The sequence below is a fragment of the Mauremys mutica genome, chromosome 12, assembly GCF_020497125.1.
Source record: "Mauremys mutica isolate MM-2020 ecotype Southern chromosome 12, ASM2049712v1, whole genome shotgun sequence".
In the NCBI taxonomy this organism is placed as follows: domain Eukaryota; kingdom Metazoa; phylum Chordata; order Testudines; family Geoemydidae; genus Mauremys; species Mauremys mutica.
Genome location: NC_059083.1, coordinates 43,607,293 through 43,625,742, shown reverse-complemented (window position 1 = coordinate 43,625,742; position 18,450 = coordinate 43,607,293). Strand labels below are relative to the sequence as shown.

At 56.2% G+C, this 18,450-nt stretch overlaps 1 protein-coding gene across 1 annotated transcript; it reads left to right on the top strand.

The window, feature by feature from the left end:
- Window positions 1–441: 441 nt before the first annotated feature.
- Window positions 442–16,193, top strand: LOC123345964 (E3 ubiquitin-protein ligase TRIM39-like). The gene is made up of 6 exons (XM_044983102.1): window positions 442–911; window positions 2,569–2,664; window positions 6,224–6,454; window positions 6,982–7,004; window positions 7,104–7,207; window positions 15,586–16,193. The coding sequence occupies exons 1-6, from the start codon at window positions 495–497 to the stop codon at window positions 16,143–16,145; spliced, it is 1,431 nt and encodes a 476-aa protein (XP_044839037.1). The 5' UTR covers window positions 442–494; the 3' UTR covers window positions 16,146–16,193.
- Window positions 16,194–18,450: the final 2,257 nt, after the last annotated feature.

Here is an 18,450-nt window from a genome sequence, read left to right as displayed (position 1 = left end):
CTGTCTACTGTGATAAAATAATTGTCTGACTAAAATATTGTCTGAACCCCCCCAATTTCCCACAACTGTGAACAATAATATTGATAACAACTGAAAGTGTGACAGTTTAAATACATAAATTCTTACAAATTAATATTAATCTTATCTGTCAAAATTACATATTAAATCAAATGAATTCCGCCAAGCCTAAATATCACTCCTTAGACATGCAGTTCTGTCAGCTCAGCAGGACAAGGGGAAGCTGATGTCCATGTGAAGCCCCAGTGACCCCCACACACAAGCAGAGGGGGCTGATTGCAGGATCAGAGCCTTGTTGGGACATTTCTCACCAAAGCCCCCAGGGCTGGAACATTATGGGTGATCTGGCTCCAGCTCTGCAAACAGCCTGAGTCAGTTCCAGGAAGGGAAACACCCAATTGCTACTGCTGCAGGCGGGGCATATTTCTGAGCTCAGGAAAGTGAAACTAACCCTGTGACACTGTCCAGAGGGAGCCATGGCCACAGAAAACCCCGTGGAAAGTCTCCAGGAGGAAGCTACATGCCCCATCTGTCTGGAGTATTTTAAGGACCCTGTGATTATAGATTGTGGGCACAATTTCTGCCGAGCCTGCATCGCCCAGTGCTCGGAGAGATCGAATACAGACATCTCCTGCCCTCAGTGCAGAGAAGCTGTGCAACAGGGAAACCTCAGGCCGAACAGGCGGCTGGCAAGTGTTGTAGAAATAGCCAAACGGTTGAGTTTACAGGCAGCAAAGGAAGCAGGAGAGGAGAGGGTGTGCAGGAAACACCAGGAGACTCTGAAACTGTTCTGTGAAGAGGATCAAACCCCCATCTGTGTGGTGTGCGACAGATCCCGGGCTCACCGCGCTCACACGGTGGTTCCCATAGAGGAAGCTGCCCAGGAGTACGAGGTAGGGAATTGCTGTCAAGTTTAATGTAAGTTTAATTACAGGCTGATTTCACTGAAAGTTGCCTGTCACAGGTGTGATGCATCATTCAGCTCTGTAAAGCCTTCATTGTATGGGAGATGCCACACTGTCAGATCACTCATTTTGTGATAGCAACAGAATCAGAATATCAAGTCTTGAAAGATACCTGATGTGGGAAACTTTTATCTGAGATTCTGAATGTTTTTCACACTCAGCTTCCACTGCTGAAATAAGGGGACTTTTTACACCACGGCCGGTGTTAACAATCAGTGAGGTTTAAATCACACGAGCTGCAGGCCAGTCTAGGTGAGTGTGTTACCTTCAGACTGGAGAACTGATCATTTAAATATCAACACTGTTAATTATTTCGTTCCCTTGTGAGAGCGGAGAGGGAGAATTACAGCTCGTCACCATTTATTGCCAGTGACGCCTCCTTCCAGTGCCACAAGCGGGTGATGTTTGGGAGATGCCACCTCTTATTCCCCCCCAGTAAAGGAAGACCAGGCCCAGGGAGCCCAGCGGAGCCCAGGGGTACATTCTAGCCCCATGAGGGGAGTCCGGCCCCAGGAGCCCCTTGGAGCCAATCAGCAACTCCATCCTGTTTTGAACAATGTACCATTTGAACAGATCATGTGTCTCCTTTTGGTGATTCACATGGGGGGAGCTTATTTTGTGGGTGGAGCTTCAAAGAATCCAGCCACCTTTGCCCCTCCCCCATTCTGATCCTGGCTCATCCATGAAGCTGTTTTGCTGGATGCAATGGCTGCTTTTCCGCCTCCTGTCTCTCACTAGCCCCTGCTGGCTCCATCGCTCACTGCTTCCCTGCAGCAGCACCGCAGGGGTGTCACCGAACAGCTCCCCAGGAGCTCTCAGCTGCAGCAGTAGCAGCCTGGGCCCTTGGGCAGAGGGCAGGAGAGAACTCGAGGGCTCAGAGAAAAGAGAAAAAGTGAAACGGGGAGATCTCAGCAGGCGGCTCTGGGGGGCTGCCAGGGGTGTTGCACAGAGCGGGGCTGACGGGGCAGGAGCACGTTGCTGTGCTGTGTGAATGAATCACACGCTGTCAAAGGGGAAGAGAGCCCTGGGTTATTACAGCTCTGGAGCAGTTATAATTATGGGTGGCACATTTCCCCAGAGCGAGTGTTCCCTGTTCCTCACTGACCTCCAGCCATATCTCAGCTTCACCCTGTGCAGTTAATGGGACTGCGCTGGCTCAGGTGCTCAGCCGCTGCCTGGGGGAGGCCACATGGGAGCCTGGACAGAGGAGAGCACCGTGGGGTCTTGTTCCTGGCCTGGGTCTGGGTACAGTTCAGCGAGATGCTGCCCCAACCTCTTCACTGGCACTGGCAGGAGGGATTGTTCAGAACCTTCCCAGCTGTTTCCCCTCTGGCCTGTGCTCAGTGATGTGAAGCTTTAGCTCAGACACAGGCTCTGAGAAGTCCTGAGTGTCTGCAGGGAGCAGAGCCCCTGCTCTGAGACTGGCGTCTCTGCGCCCATGAGGCCTTTAAGGCCGGCAGAGCCCAGTCTGCTGCCTCCTTCCAGGGTATTTACTGCTTGTGTATGAAATGCCAATATGGACAGTACTGTCCACCCATCAGATTGGCAGACTAATGGCTGTTTATCACACACTATGTCCCTGCAGGAGAAACTCCAGGGAGCCCTGGGCTCTCTGAGGAAGGAGCTGGAAGAGGCCCTGGCTGTGACGTCTAAAGAGGAGAAGAAAACCACAGAGTGGCAGGTGAGTGTCCAGGTTTATTCCTCCCTGAGCCCTTCCCCCTGCAGCGTTCCCAGGAATGACGGGGCCGTAAAGCTCCAGGATGAGGTTATGAACCCACTCTGGTTGTTTGCGCCGTTGCACACGCTTGGTGCCGGCCATGGGCAGCGCATGCCTCCGGCACTTGGGGAGGCCGGGTGTGAGTGCCGGATGCTCCTCGGTGCCCGGATCATCGCCCTGCCCACTGCTCCACCCCCATTTGGCTTCCTCTCCCCGAGGCCCCGCCCACGCTCCCCTCCTGCTCTGCCCCATGCCCGGCTCCCACTCAGCCCCCTCCCCAGAGGCTCCCCGCTCACCATTCAGTGTTGCAGCTCACTCCTCTCCCCTCCCTCAAACCCCCCCTTGCCTGCTGCTTGCTCCTTTCTCCCCCTTCTGTCTTAAGGGTGACTGATGGGGGAGGGCCCCCCCACAGCTGATGGGCTGCAAGCGGCGGGTGCTGTGGGCTTCGGGGGAAGAGCTGGAACAAGGGCTCCGGGCGGAGCGCAGGCAGCACTCCACAGGCAGCAGGTCTGCAGCCTGCCCCCAAAGGGAGGGGCGCTGCATCCTGTTTGGGGAAGCTCAGCCTCCCCTGGCCTATGGTACCTGCCATCCAGGGTGCTGGCAGCACCAGGCTGTGTCTCTGGTGGGGATCTCAGCGCAGCAGCTCCTGTAGGCGGAGGAGGGGCAGTTCCTGGCCTTTGTACAGTGGTGCAGACCCACCCCTGAGATCTCTGATAGGGGCAAATTCTCAATATTGGGTGCAGTGTTTTCACTATTCCATGGATCCTGTTTCCCTCCTGCAGATGGGGATGGTGTGTCGGCTGCTACAGCCATCAGTTTTCAGTGGCCTCCATGACAAAGCTCCGCAGCTTCTCTGCAGCCTGGAGGAAACAGTTTGTTCCTTCTCGCTCTGCACCCACAATCCCTGCAGTGAATCTGCCCAGTGCCTGGGCCAGACACTGGAGCTGGGAGGATGATTTGCCCCCCATGGGTGAGGTTCAGAGTCACTGAGCTGGCTGGGCTGGGGGCATGCTGGGAGCTGAGCTCTTCTGAACATCAAACCCAGTTGCGGGTGTGGAGCTCTGTGGAAAATCTGCCTCCAGGGTGTATCTGCATGGCCCCAACAGCCAGCTGCAGGCTAGTGACTGAGTAACACCCAGGGTCTGGATGGGCGTGTACAGCCTGTGCTGCTGCTGCGGCTTCATAGCTGCGAGTACCCGAGCTAGCCAGATCAGAGCTAGCCTGGGTGTGTCTACACACGGTGCTGTGTCACCTTCATTGCAGTGGGGACACCCCCTGAGTGAGCAGAGCCAGGGGCAGGTCAGTGTCAAGCCAGGTGCCGCTCGGCCACTTCGCAGCCTCTGTTGCCATCACGTGGCCACTTCATCCCAGTCACCTGCTGCTGTCACTATGGCTTTACCTGTGCTTGTCTGTTGCCAGGTGATGAACCCATGGGAAAAAAAGTCTGTTCAGATTCAGCTGCCTCTTACAGTGAAATCCCTGCAGGGAGTTTGGGGGTGGGGGAGGGAGGAAGACAACAGCAGCAGGGATGAGAGGAGAAGTAGGTGCCCCATTAGTCAGATAAAAATGGCCATTTACAAGAGCAGAAATGCTCAGAGCTGGGTGCCTCTGGTTCTGCTTCTGAAGCCGTATTTAGAGCCCAGTGGAAGTGGGCTGGTTTCCAGAGGACAGAACCGCAGCAGCTCCCACTGCTGCACCGGAAGCAGCTGCTGCTCAGTTCCTCAGACAATAGGGATTTAGGTGCACAACCATTAACACCCGGGTTTGAATGTGGCCCGCAAAGTGCCCAGCTGGCGCCATGGAGGTGGCTGCACCTTGGGACAGTCACTGGGGTGGTTCTGAAACCGTTGATTATTGCCCAGTGAGAATGAGTTACGTCCTACATCACCAGAGGTCATGGCCCCATGATCAGCGTCACTCGGCAGAGTAACTGCAGCCCCAGCGATGGAGAGACGAGGCCCCACAGGGGAGGCCAGTCACCCACTGAGAGGGGCTGTCATGGGGCTGAGCCAGGTGGGGGGTATCCCCATGGGCGGGAGCAGGGCTGGGAGGTGACAGGCCCCCATGACGGATGCGCTGGCCGTGTCTGATGGGGGGAGATCTTAGGGATATGATAACGCTGCGCCACTCGAATTAGCTGTAGCTCAACAGCGCCCAGGGGCAGGAGGGGAAGGAGGCTGCAGGCCCACGGCCCTTTGCAGGGTCCAGGCCACATGCACAAAGCCTGGGGCGGGTGCCAGCAGAGGCTCCTGAGGGAGCTGGGCTTGTCAGGGCCGTACCCGAGTTGTCTGAGTGCCCTGTGGCTGCAGCGCTCCCAGGGGTGGGGTGGGGGTGGGGTGGGGGATGGATCGGTGTCCAAAGCCCATTGGCAGATGGGCCCAGGGGTGCTGGAGGCTGTGCTGGGGGCTCAGGTCAGCCGGGGCAGAGGCAGGAGGTGGAAGTTACAGCGCTCAAGCAGCTGCCTCTTCAGACACAGCCACTGAGCACAGCCCCTCCCCCACCACACAGGGAGCCGGACAGACAGACGGGTCAGAGCCCTGCACAGGGAAGGGAGGGGGTCAGCGCAGGGCACAGACTGGTGGGGGGAAGGGCAGGAGCTCACGTACTGGGGTTTGGGTGGGGAGGGCTCTGGGGCAGGGGACAGGGGCGGGGGAAGCTGCTGAAGCCCCTGGCCATGTTGGCATCTCTGGGAGAGTGAGAGGGACTTTCCCCAACATCACTGCAGCCCGAGTCACACTGGGGGGGCAGGCTCCCCCCAGGGTCACCCAGCACCTCTGGGCTGAGCTGCAGGGGAGCTAGAGAGGCCAGTGCAGAGCAGCCAGCCCCTCCCCCAGCCAGGCTCAGCACCGGCTCAGCATCGTTCCCACGGCTCCCTTCAGAGAGCAGGTGGGGACAGAGCTGGCATCAGCCAACCCGCTGCTCTGTGAGCCTGGAGGGCTCCCTAAAGGCTGCGATCCCAGGGGCACTGGGCACATGGGCACGGGGCACTTGGCCAGGCTGGGTGAGGCCATAGCCAGCCCTGACAATAGCCTGGGCGCCCAACACCCATGTGAGCCCCTGGATGGCAGCCAAAGGACTATTAGCACCAGCCCTAGTCCTGAACTTTGCAGCCCTGGGAGCAGGTTGTCAAAGAAGGAGCATCGCCCACATCCCTCTGTGACGGCTCCCCTGGGTGTCTGAGTGCCCAGCACTGGGCACCCAAATCCCTCCATGGACGCCCAATTCAGCCCCCTGTAAATCTCTCCTGTTCCCTCGATTTCTCCCCACTCCACTGTGTCCATCCCATGCCACCTGCAATAACGCTGTGGCTTTACAAAGCACCCTAGACAACCCCTCTATGGAACTGGCCGTATTAACTCTGAACTAAAACAAACCCTTCATGGTACGTTTCCCAAAAAAGTAAATATCCTTACAAACCTGATACTGATCTAATATCTCCTGCTTCATAGTCAGAGGCCCAGTCTGTGTAACTCAACAACTGGCTCATGTTTTCTCTGTGCATTTCCTATTTTTCTGTCTCAAGGGGAAAGTGAAAAATAAGAGGAAGATGATTGCAGGTGAATTTAACAAACTGCACACACTGCTGAGAGAGGAGGAGCAGCTGCTTCTGCAGAGCCTGGAGGAGGAGGAGAGGGAGACTCTGCAGAGACTAAGGGAAAATGTAACCAAACTCTCCCAGCAAAGCTCCTCTCTGCAGCAGCTGATCACAGAGCTAGAGAAGAAGTGTCAGCAACCAGTTATCGAGCTGCTAAAGGTGAGATAGCATCAAAATTCATCTCCACCCATCCAGAATTATAACTCAGATCCCTGGGTCTGGATTCCAACAATTAGAGTAAATGTGTTCTGTGGTTTACTGACAAACAGAACATCCGGCTAAGGGCTCCATCAGTTCCAAAATATCCCAGTTCATGTTAGAGGGGAATTCTCCTCATGGAGACCTAGTGAGGCCATGGGAGATTAAATGGATGATACAAAAATGATACTGAGCTGAACCCATCCCTGCTCTGACTCCAGAACATTGGACCCAACACAGGTGATAAACACAGAAACTGATGGGTTGGGTCCCTAGAAGGGAGAACCCTTTAGCTAAATTCCTGTCTCACCTACATAAATGAAACAAGTGTTAATGCAAAATGGTGTGTGAGATTTTACCACAAAACAGTGAAGCCTGGGAGGGTTGATCTATTTTCTAGATGAAAGTTTGATATCCGGAGTGAAACTCACACAGTTTTATGCACATTGTGTTAATACAGAACATTGATTCTCTTTTTTTCCTTCCAGGATGTGAAAAGCACATTGAGCAGGTGTGTTTCCTATGTTCATTGCTCCTATGTTCTTGGTGGTGGTTCTGGGATGCTGTATGTACAGAGCAGCTGAGTGATGATGGGACGTTTTCTTCATAGGAGTGAGAATGTGAAACTCCAGGAACCAGAAGCTGTTTCTACTGATCTGAAGAACGTGTATAAAATCTCCCTTGACATGAGGGAAGCGCTGCAGAGATTCGGAGGTGAGTGGATTCTACTGGGACATTCAGCTATATTGTGCCTGGGGCTCTGGACAGAGCCTGGGACCCCAGGACACGCTTGCACCCAGCTGACAGGCTTGGAGCTGTGATAGCTGGAGGCTGATGCACTCAGTGCTGGGCAGTTTGCCTGCTACTTACAGCCACCTGCTGGTACTTGCCCAGGTGTCTGACCAGGCCCCGTCACTCTGACATCCTGATCCCTCCATGGCTGAGTTACTGGGTGTCCCTGAGCCAGGTGCTGTGAGGCCTGGACTGGGCCCATCGTGCTGGGAGCTGCACAGACGGGTAACGGATGACGTGTCTGTGCCTCTCCTGGGACATGTGGGGGCTGCGTTGTGTGGCCACCGCTCAGCACAGCCCTAGCCCCCATTAGCCAAGGCTGGCCCAGCTTTCTGAGCTGGAGGAGGGGCCAGTCTGGCTGCTGTGGTCTGAGCTGGGCCGTGTGTTACTGGGTAACAAGCTGAATCCTACGGGCCCCTCGTCTGCTCTGAGCACAGTCCAGTGTGAGGTTGGGTCAGAGGTTTGCTGCTTAGTGAGTGAGACTCACTCACAAGTGTGTGACCCTGTCACAACGGCTGAGCATGAGCTGCCCCTGTCCAAACCCCTCCCACAACCCCAGCACGGAGACCGGGGGCAAAGGCAGAAACCTGACAGCGAGGAGAGACAGAGAAGCAGCTAAGGCAGAGGAGAGGAGGGTGGGAAGGTTCAGTGAGCTCGGTCTGTGATTGTTGAACTGGCTCATTCCTCCTACCCCTCCCCCCCCCCCGCTCCTCTCTTCCCAGCCACCCCCAGCAGGGGCAGTCGAAGGGGCCAAGCTGGGTGTGTCTGTCCCGGCCGATGGAGGCTGCGCAGTCGGTGCCTGCTGCAGGGCCAGGATCTCAGGGCTCCGGGGAGCAGGAACCCCAGGGTGTGGGGGAAGCAGCTTCCTCTCTGTGACTGGCTGGAGCCAGCACATCCCTGCTCCCATCCACGCTCACTGCTCCCAGCCCAGCACAGTCTGTGCCCACTGGGCCCTGAACCCGGCTGGGCTCTGGGCCATTCCACACCCCTGGCCCCTGAGCCTGTCGGGATCCTGAGCCAGTCACCTCAGTGCCTCGTTCTAGGGGATCACCAGCCCCTGGGGAGCCTCCTGTCAGCCCCCCAGAAGCCCCTTCCTGGGCAGGGTCCCAGGCCCTGAGTCACTCCCTAGCTGCTCCAGGCTGGCCAGGCCCAGGGTCTCCAGCAGGGCTGTTGGTGCTGGCACCGCGCTCGCTGCCAGAGCTCCCAGCCCCTGACCCAGCCCGGCCTGTTGTCCCAGCGCTGACCGCTCCCCTGCGGGTGGGGACGCTGCTGCTCTCAATGGCTGAGCCCCTCTCTCTGCCGCTGCCTCTGCTGCTGCGCTCGCAGGCTCAGCCTGTGCCGGGGCCAATGCGGCGCTGCTGGGGCTGCTCCTTCCCTCGGCACCTGGCTTCTCTGTGTCTGGGGCAAATGGTGGGTGGGTGGGCAGGGACCTGCTCAGAGACACACGCCCTGAGCTGCTCCCAGAGGGCAGAGACCAGCCAGGGCTGGGCAGCAAAGTGCCACCGCGCTGAGATTAACCCTTTCCTTCCCCCACCCCAGCAGCCCCAGCCAGTCAGTGCCACTCAACTGCCTGTGCTCTGACCCCAGGGACCCGGGTCCGGCAGCTCAGGGGAGTCACTGGGGGAATGTGTGTGTCAGAGTAACCAGGGCTCCCTGAGACCCAGGGTCCCAATGTGCAATAGGGAAGGCCCTGCGCTGTCATGCAGATCTTAGGGGCTGGGCAGTGAGTGTTGTTATTGATACCCTGAAATGGCTGAGGCTGGTATCTTGGCAAGCATCTTGCCTCAGTTTATCCTCTTCAGCACTCCTTAAATTACGCCTCACAGTCCAAAAAATCTGAGAGAAAAGTTCCCTCCTGGGGTCTGCTCTGAGTCCAAGTAAACACCGAAATAAAATCTTTTCCCTCACTCTGCTCCAGCCTCCAGCTCTCACTGCAGCTCCTCACTGTCCTCAAGTCAAGAGCCCTCAGTCCTTCCCGGAGCTGGGCTTGGATTAGTTTCCATCATGGAATCAGATGACTCCAGCCCTCCCTCCTGGAGCTGGGTCATTTCAGACTGTGCCTTTATTCTCTGCATCCACTTTCTCCAGCCGGGGGCAGCTCTCCAGGGTTCTGTCCTGCTACAGCTGCTGCTGCCATTGTCATCTCTGGCAGCTCCTCCCCCTTAGGGGAGCTCCTCTGCCTAGGACAGTGGTCCCCAAACATTTTTGGTCATGTCCTTTCTTACCTGGTTTGCACCCCCACCCTGGGAGCTGCTGTCAGGAACTGGGCCAGGAACGGGGCTCCAGTTGCGGCCGGGAGCTGGGGGCTTCGGCCGGGGGTGGAACCATGTTTGGGGCTGGGTCTGCAGCTGGGTTCTCAGCCTGGAGCAGGGCCGGGAGTGGGTGGCTGAAGTCGGGGCCCGAAATGCAGCTGGGGCTGAGGGTGGGGCCGGAGTGGAGCTGGAGGCAGAGCAGGTCTGGGTGACGGTCCCTTCCCGCCACCCGTGGCGGCTGGTCCAGGCCCTGTCAGGCCCCCCAAATATTCTTCCACACCCTTGAGGGGGGCACAATCCACAGTTTGGGGAGCACTGCTCTAGGGGACCCCTTCCAGGCTCCTTGCTCTGGTGAGCTCTCCTGGGAGCTCCTCTCCTCAGCAGCTTCCTGTCCCTAGGATCCCTTCAGCTGAGCCCTGGTTACCCTTTATCAGCCTCATTAGCTGTTTCGCTGCCGACTAGCCACCTAGGGATTTAATTACTTCCAGGTTGGTCTGTGTTGTCTCATTCTCCCTTACAGGGGCCTGTCACAGGTCACCTGGTCCCTGAGTCCCCTAAAAGGACCAGCCCTTGTGATACATTTCCCCCCACCCCCAGAGCCAACCTGTATTCAAAGGGAGGCTTGACTATGGCTGACACTTGGTTATGTTCTGCTAGAAAAGTTTCAAACTCCAGGGAAGTAAATTGGTGCCCACTTCCAGGAGCTGCACGGACCTAGGGAGGCAGGGAGCCTGCCTTAGCCTCAGGCCCCCGCTGCGCCACTGACCAGACTTTTAATGTCCCAGTCGGTGGTGCCAACCGGAGCCGCCAGTGTCCCTTTTCGACCAGGCGTTCCAATAAAAAAACAGACGCCTGGCACCCTATGGACAGGTGCCAAAGCTAGGTCCTGTCCACATGGCCCAGTAACACCCTTCTGAGCCAGGGACAGGCAGCCACATGCCAGCCCAGGCCCCTGGCAGGGACGCTGAGCTGCCAGCTGCCATGGTCACTAACAGTGTTAACTCTGTCACGTGCCACTCACCAGGCTTAGAGCACCCAGGGCCCTGGGCCCAGCCCCAGGAACTGCTGTAACCTAGAACCAGAGCAATGCAGGGCTCTAAGGGCCCTCGAGAGGTCACCTAGTCCAGCCCCCCACGCTAGGTCAGGTACTAGACTATCCCGGGCAGGGATTTGTCCAACCTGTTCTTACAAACCTCCAGTGACGGGGATCCCACAACCTCCCTTGGAGCCGGGTCCAGAGCTTCACGGCCCTGAGAATTAGAAAGTGTTTCCTCATCTCCAGCCTCAACCTCCCTTGCTGCAGATTGTGCCCATTGCTCCTTGGACAGGTCCTCTGTGTCTCCAAGCCTGAGCATCGCTGGTATCGCACTGAATGGCTGGGAGTGCCCAGGCTCAGAGTCCAGTTCCCAGTGGACAGGAGCTCACATTGTAACTCACCTTAACGACAGCCTCACCAGGCACCTCCGGAGGGAGGCCAAGGCCTGAAGGGGCCGCAGGGACGATTCCTCCCCAGGGAGAGGCTCCTGCAGCTGTCAGGGCTGAGCCATGTTGGCAGGACAGTGGGGGTCTGACACGGCCTCTGTTTCCTGATACCCTCGATACACAGAGCTCCAGCAGCCGGGGTGTAAAACCCAATTTGGCTTTGGCTACACTTGCAGATTTGCAGCGCTGCAGCAGGGTGTGAAAAAACACCCTCTCCAGCGCTGCAAATTGCAGTGCTGCAAAGCGCCAGTGTGGTCAAAGCCTCAGCACTGGGAGCGCGGCTCCCAGCGCTGTACGCTAATCCCCATAGGGAGGTGGAGTACGGACAGCGCTGGCGCTCTGACCACACTCGCGCTTCAAGTGTAGCCAAAGCCTTTGTATCCCCAGCACCGAACTCACTGACACTGTCCCAAGGGTCCTCTCCTACTGGAGTTGGGGAGTGAGTAAGGGGCACTGGAAGAGAGGGGCCAGGGGGCCATGGCCCCATCACTTTTACCAATGGGAGGGCTGTTCCCTCCCATTTTTTACCAGCTGTAAGAGTGAGCGACAATGGGGGAGGGGGCCGAGAGGAGACACCAGGGGGTCAGGGTGTGGGGAAGAGGTGGTGTGAAGGCAGGGGCACAGGAAGAAGGGGCAGTGTGAGAGCGAGGGTTCAGGGGTGCGGGGACAGGAGCTCAGGGAGAAGGGTTGGCACAAGTGGGTGACCCCTCTACTCTGAGGGAGCTTCCATCACTCCTGGGGAGAGCACCATCCTGGATCCTGATCCACAGGCACATCTGTGTATTTGCCGGGTGCCCAGAGCTCTCTGTGTGGAGACACTTTCACGCTCACCCAGGAACCTGTGCTGGGAGGCCCCACTGCCCAGGAGGCCGAGGGCTCTCACTCCCCTGCCCTGGGGGTGAAGGGAGGGGCCCTGGGGCTGCTGTTCCCCGTCCCAGGAAGGGGGTGAAGGGGATGTGGACACAGACAATGTCCCCTCTTGCGCTGTGAGGGGCAGACCTGGCTCCACCCTGGTCTTCAGAGCCTGAGCTCCAACCAGAACCTGAAAATCTATGTGGCTATTTTTAATTCCAAAGAGGGAGCCCCGTAAGCCTGAATCTGTCCAGCCCGTTACAAGACTCGCTGCTGCAGGCTGTGTAGAAGGACCCAAAGTGTCTCCAGAGTCTGGGTGTGAAAGTTCCCAGCATGTCTGACCCAGGGCTGGTTAATGGGAGCGGGGGGGGGGGGGGGTGTGGCTGGCACAGTCGTTAGATGGAGACACCTGAGCCCCTGGGGCTCTGAGACAGTCTCTGTGACTGTTGTCCGCTCTGGGAGATGCCCAGGTGCAGCTGCAGAGGGTCTGTGCCACTAGCATCGTCCATGGGACAAATGGCTCTGGGCAGAGAATTCAGGCTGGAGCCAAGTCTCCATTTTCAGCCTGATTTGTGGGGGTGAGATCAGGGGCCCCGGGGGCATTTGTCTGCAAAGGGCAAATTAAACAGCAGCTCTGGAGTGTTTCATAGCTGATGTCCTGAGCCTGGCCTGCCTGTAACTGCGTTTCTGGGGATGTTGACAGTCTCTCATTGCAAGTCACTGGGATTGGGGCTCCTAAGTTGCTCAGACAGGTTTGCAGTGGAGCTGGGTGAAATGTTTTGGACAAATAGTTTATTTGCTGCAAAATTATATTTTGGGTCAACAGAAACTATTCGTGAATCCATGTCGGGTTTGCTGACTAGTTTCAATGAACAGAAAAAGGTGCTGCCTCTTCCCTTGTAGCCTTTAGCCCAGTGGCTGGGCCCTTAGCTGGGAGCCCCAGGTTCAATCCCCCCGTGTGATGCTGTGAGAGCTTGAACCGCTGGGCTCCAGGTGTCTGACGACGTCCCCCTGTGTCTGAACACTGCCATGGGCACTGGGCCAGAGCGTGGGAGTGAGAATGACTCTGCAGCCCTGTGAGTCGGGCCCCCACCTGGATGCCCAGAGTCCAGCTCCCCTGCTCCAGTGACCCTGTAATTATTGATCCATAACCCCAGTGAGCGGAGGGGTTACAGCCCCTGGCACAGCAGTGTCTCAGACATGTCTGCCGGGGTTTCCTTGCACTGATGTAGCTGCACCGGTGCAAACCTCTAGTGCAGACGCGCTGTGCAGGTGTGAACTGGGACTGGTCCCCGGTGCAGTTTCTCCCAGATGGAGGGGGCAGTAAGTGGGGAAATGCCCCATCCCCTCCCCACTGCCCTGGCCTCATTAGCAACAGCCCATTAGTGTGCATTTATACCCCCTCCCGCGAATCTTCCACTGTACTGCCCCCAAAGTGAGCCCAATCCAGACAACTGCCCCGGTGGGGGTGGGCCTGGGCCTGGGCCTGGCGAGGGGAGGGGCTGGCTGTGGGGTTTCCCCGGCTGGAAGGTGGGGCCTGTGGGGCCTGCCAGCATGGAGAGTCCCAGCTGCTCCCCCTGGGACAGGGCTGCACCCCCAGTGTGTGTGGGGACAGCACCGACCTGCTCTGAGAGAGAAACCAACCACACATGGCCCCAAAGCAACAGAGATTCCCTGGGGCCTGCCTCTCCCTCCCCCCTCTCTGGCTCCTGCCCCTCCCTTACCCTTCCCCCACCCCTGTGAGGGACCCTGGACCCTGCGTCTATTCTGACCCCTCACCAACATCCCTCCCACTCTTCTCACTCCCTTTCTGCTCCCCTGGGCCCCTGCCCCTCTACTCCCACTTTGCCTCCCTGGCTCATGCCCCTGCCCTCCACCCATCTCTGCCCCACTGGAACAGCCCATCCCTTCTCCCCCTGCCCTCCTGGCATCTGCCCCTCTCCCCCAAACATCCTCTGCATTCTGGAGCCCTCCCATCACTTCACCCACCCCCGCTATGTCCTGGCATCCACCTCTCCCCTTTCCCTCCTCTGTGCCATGTCTCCCACCCCTCCCCTCACCCTCCTCTGCTGTCCTGGCTTTCGCCCTTCTTACTCCCCTCAGCCCTCCTGACACCTGCCCCTCTCCCCACCCTCTCTGACCCCTGGCACCCGCCCCTTCCCTCACCCCCTGTGCCCACCCCTCCTCTAGCCCCTCTGACCCCCTGGCACCTGCCTCTCCCCAATCCCCTCCCCTAACACCTCCCTCTGCCCACCTGCCCTGCCTCTCACCCCGCTCTGCTCCCTGGTGCTTCTCCCTCCCCTCCTCTGCCCTCCCTGTGCCTGCCCTTCTGCTCAACCCCCTCAATCCCCTGGCACCTGCCCTTTCCCTTCCCCCTGCACCCTCCTGCTGCCTGCCCCTTCCCTCCTCCTGCCCCCCAACATCTGACCCTCCCCTTGTCCCCTTCCTTCCTGGTGCCCATCCCCCTCCCCACCCTCTGCCCCACTGACCCTGCTCTCCTCTCGCCCCTCTGCCACCATCACCCATGCCACCTTCTCCTTATTTCTCACCCCTGCCCCTTCCCTCCCCCTCTGGCTCCGTGACACCTGCACCCCTCACCACCCCTCCAGTCCCCTGGTGCCAGCTCCTCCTCTGCCCCAAGTCCCAGCTCTACCCTGGCCCCATCTGCCTCCCTGATGCCTGCTGTTTCCTTTGCCCCCTCTGCCCTCCTGGTGCAAGTCCCTTCCCTCACCCCCTTTGGGACACCTGGTCTCAGCCCTTCCCCTCCCCTCAGCACTGCCCCCCCTCCCCTCCCCTCCTCTCCCCCTCTCCTAACCTCTGGGCCCCACCCTCCCTTCATCCTCCCTCTGCCCCCCTGGTGCCCACATCTCCCTGCACACGCCTCTGCCCCCCTAGGGCCTGCCCTTCTCCACACCCCTCTCTCTGCCCCCTTCTGCTCACTTGCTCCCTAACCCCCCATTCTGCCCCTTTGGCACTAATGCCTGTTCATTCGCTTCCCCCCCCCCCATGGTTCCACCTCCCCACTCCTCATCATCTCACCCCCTGGCAGCTCACCCTGCCCTTGATTTCCCCTGTCCCATTGACGCCACCCCATTCCCTCACACCCCTCTGCCCCCTGGTGCCTGCCCCTTCCCTTGCTCCCTGCTGCCTCCTGGGGTCCATCCCCTTCTTCTGCCCTGGTGCCCACCCCTCCCCCCACCCCCGCAGCCCCCTGGAACCTGCCCTTCACCCCCCTCTGTTCTCCTGGTGCCTGCCCCTTCCTTCCCCCCGCAGCCTCCTGGGGTCTGTCCTCTTCTTCTCCCATGGAGCCCACCCCTCCCCTCACCCCCTGCAGCCCCCTGGAACCTGCCCTTCCCTTCACACCCCTGTCCTCCTGGTGCCCCTTCCTTCCCTTATCACCCCTTAGTCCTTGTGCCTCCCCACCCCTATGTCCCTCCCTCCCCCTCTCTGCTCCTGTCACCTCCCCGTCCCCTTTCCTCTCCCAGCATCAGTCTGTCACCTCCCCTCCCCCGTCTCCCCTGACACCTTCCCACCCCTCCCCCGCTCCTCCTGCCTTTCCCCTCATTGTCTCCTCACAGGCAGAGGGGCCCTGACTCCCCTCAGGCAACAACCCCTCCCCCCGCCCCAGTGATTAACGGGGACACAGGTTAATTTCCCTTTGATCCCAGTGACCAGCCCCTACCCCCGGCCCTGACTCTGTGACTCTCTCCCCAGTGGACGTGACTCTGGATCCAGACACGGCAAATCCCGACCTCGTCCTGTCTGAGGATCGGAAACGTGTGAGACTCGGAGACACATGCCAGGATCTGCCCAACAAGCCTGAGAGATTTGATGGTTGTGTCTGTGTCCTGGGTGCTGAGGGGTTCGTGGGCGGGAGGCGTTACTGGGAGGTGGAGGTGGGAGACAAGACAGCCTGGGCTCTGGGGGTTTGTAGGGAATCTGTGAGCAGGAAGGGGAAAGTCACAGGCACACCTGGGAATGGATACTGGGTTGTGGTGCTGAGTGATGAGGGATACGAGGCCTGCACCTCCCCCTCGACCCCCCTCCCCGTGAGCGTCAGGCCCAGCCAGGTGGGGATTTTCCTGGACTATGAGGCGGGCGAGGTCTCGTTTTACAATGTGACTGACAGGTCCCATCTCTTCACTTTCACTGACACCTTCTCTGGGAAGCTCCACCCTTTTTTCTATCCTGGTCTCAACCCTGGGGGTACAAACGCGGCTCCCCTGATAATCTGCCCGGTCCCAGCTGAGGCCGGAGGGAATCTCTGTCCCTGACAGTGACCCTGCGGCACAGACTGGCCCCTCCCAGCCCTGCTGCTCTTCCCCCCCGAGAGGTGGGGGCCAGTTACTGCAGCAACTGGACTTTCTGTGCTGACCGGACGCTGCCAGTTTCCCTTTTCAACTGGAGGTTCAAGTTGAAAACCAGACACCTGGGAACCCCAGCCCCCACCTTTTCCCATCCCCTGCCCCAGGGGTAGCAGATGGGGGTGGATGGGGTCGTTCACTCCTGTCAGAATTTTTTACCCCTGTGAAATCTCAGTGTAAAATATGAAAGAAAGAAGATAATTTTAATTTAGAAAATATTATTGTAACAAGGTGTAAATACAAGAATATTTTAATTTACATTTCAACAGTATTTCAGAAAACAAGCATCTAAATATATTTGTAGAAATGTAATTATTTACATTTTTTTTATCTTTGCCTCAAATCTATAATGAAGTTTAACTTCTCTAAATAACGTCATTTGTATTTCAATTGTGGGATTTCAAGAAATCCAAAATATTTATCTTAACAAAATAAACATTAAATTGTCAGACTGGGTTGTTCAGTTACAATGTACATGTGTCATGAACATCACAACTACATACATGTGCAGCTGGTCTCTCCCTCTCCCCCTCTCTTTATTGTCTTGACTGGTTCTCTCTGGCAGGCAGGGCACATACACCCACCTCCTGCTCTTCATCTTTGAAAATTAATAGTTGAAAAAATGATAGAATTAATTAAGCAATATATTTAAGTTAACTCACACAAAATTCTCAAATAATCTTTGAACCTCTGTCAGCATTAATTCATGTGATTTTTAACTTTCTATCTACATCTAATTGGTAATCAAGATATGACCCTTCCTTTCTTTTTCTTACATCAATTAACAAAACACGGTCCCCAACCTCATATGCTCTCTTCCTATTGATAGAAATCTCTTCTACAATCTCCAGTTTTTAGTTTATTTTTCTTTAGACATATTATTTGCAGACAATGTACTGTCATTGTCCACTGTTGATTTTGGTGTACTGCCAGGCTCTTCATGTTCTTGGTTATAAGCACACAACAAATGTAGTTTGATAAACAAATAGAGAAGGGGTTGTATTCCTTTACTCAATCATCACACATTAACTTAACTGTATTAAAGACGCCGGCACTTAATGACACATAACATAAAATTTGGTGAAGCTTTTTGGCAAACCTTCCTTCTCAGCCATAAATCACTCGAAAGGGTGATATTTTTGTTGTCATGTGAGGTTTAGAGTACAAAGAAAATAAAGTTTCTCCAGGAAATTCATCACAATTCCTCTGGGTTCTGTCCACCACTTTCTCTAAAGCTCTGTAAAAATAGTGACTGACTGATCTAATTCCTTGAAATTAGCTGTTGAACCTAATTTCTTGAAGATCTAGCTGAGCAGAATCTGAGGGGAGGCACATCACATGGCATTGCTAGGACTCCTTTTTGTTTTAATCTTGATGCGTTATGAACATTTTCAATGTAATAATTCAGTTTTGAAGATTTATTCATAATATGCCATCCATGGCAGAGTGCTCTAAATGTACCTTGATTAATTGAAAATAAATACCCTAAAATTATATTTATTGGATTCATTTGTGCTTTTTATCCAGTCTACTGTTGTCTAGGTGGCATGAGCTCCTGAAGCTATAGGGTAATATACAACATGCTTTTTACTATCTGACAAGACACAAAAATGTGTTGTCACTCAGAATTTGCAGCATGAAGTCTCATGAAGAGATTGCAGGCAATGTTCATTTTTAAATTTCTAACTGTGAATGGGCTCCCCCATCAGTTCCTGCAACCCCTGTCTCTCAGAGCTCTGTGTGAATGAAGCAGCATTCAGTCTGCCAGGGAACTTCCACCAAGCATCTTTTATAACTGTATGGTGCATCACAAGATAGCAGTAGTTACAAGGAGCCCCTTCCTGCTCCAATTGGGAATTTTATACTGCTGCTTTCTTCTCAGCACTGAGCTAGTGACCTCATCAGGCTCCCTACAGGTGCAAGTGATCCCCTCTGCCCTTCCAAACCCAAACTGCTCAGTCCCTCCTATTCTAGCTGCACCCGGTGCCCTGGGTGCTCTCAGTGACCAGGGTGCTGGCTTCCAAAGGGCTCAGTTCGTAACTGCTAACAGCCCCCATCACACGGCTATGAGTGTGTAATTGACCATATAGTGAAAATGTAAACTGTTACGTCATGATTCAATTCAGAACCTAGATCTGCCCGTATCTGCTCTGGACAGCCATGTTGGTATCTAATTTTACATGTCTTCTTTGCCACCTCATGTGCTGTCATAGTT

What these genes read in the sequence shown, in the direction of transcription:
- LOC123345964 (XM_044983102.1), top strand. Translation starts at nt 495, where the DNA reads ATGGCCACAGAAAACCCCGTGGAAAGTCTCCAGGAGGAAGCTACATGC. An exon ending in AGAAAACCACAGAGTGGCAG is followed by an intron (nt 2,665 to 6,223) that starts GTGAGTGTCCAG and finishes TTCTGTCTCAAG; the next exon opens with GGGAAAGTGAAAAATAAGAG. An exon ending in AGCGCTGCAGAGATTCGGAG is followed by an intron (nt 7,208 to 15,585) that starts GTGAGTGGATTC and finishes CTCTCTCCCCAG; the next exon opens with TGGACGTGACTCTGGATCCA.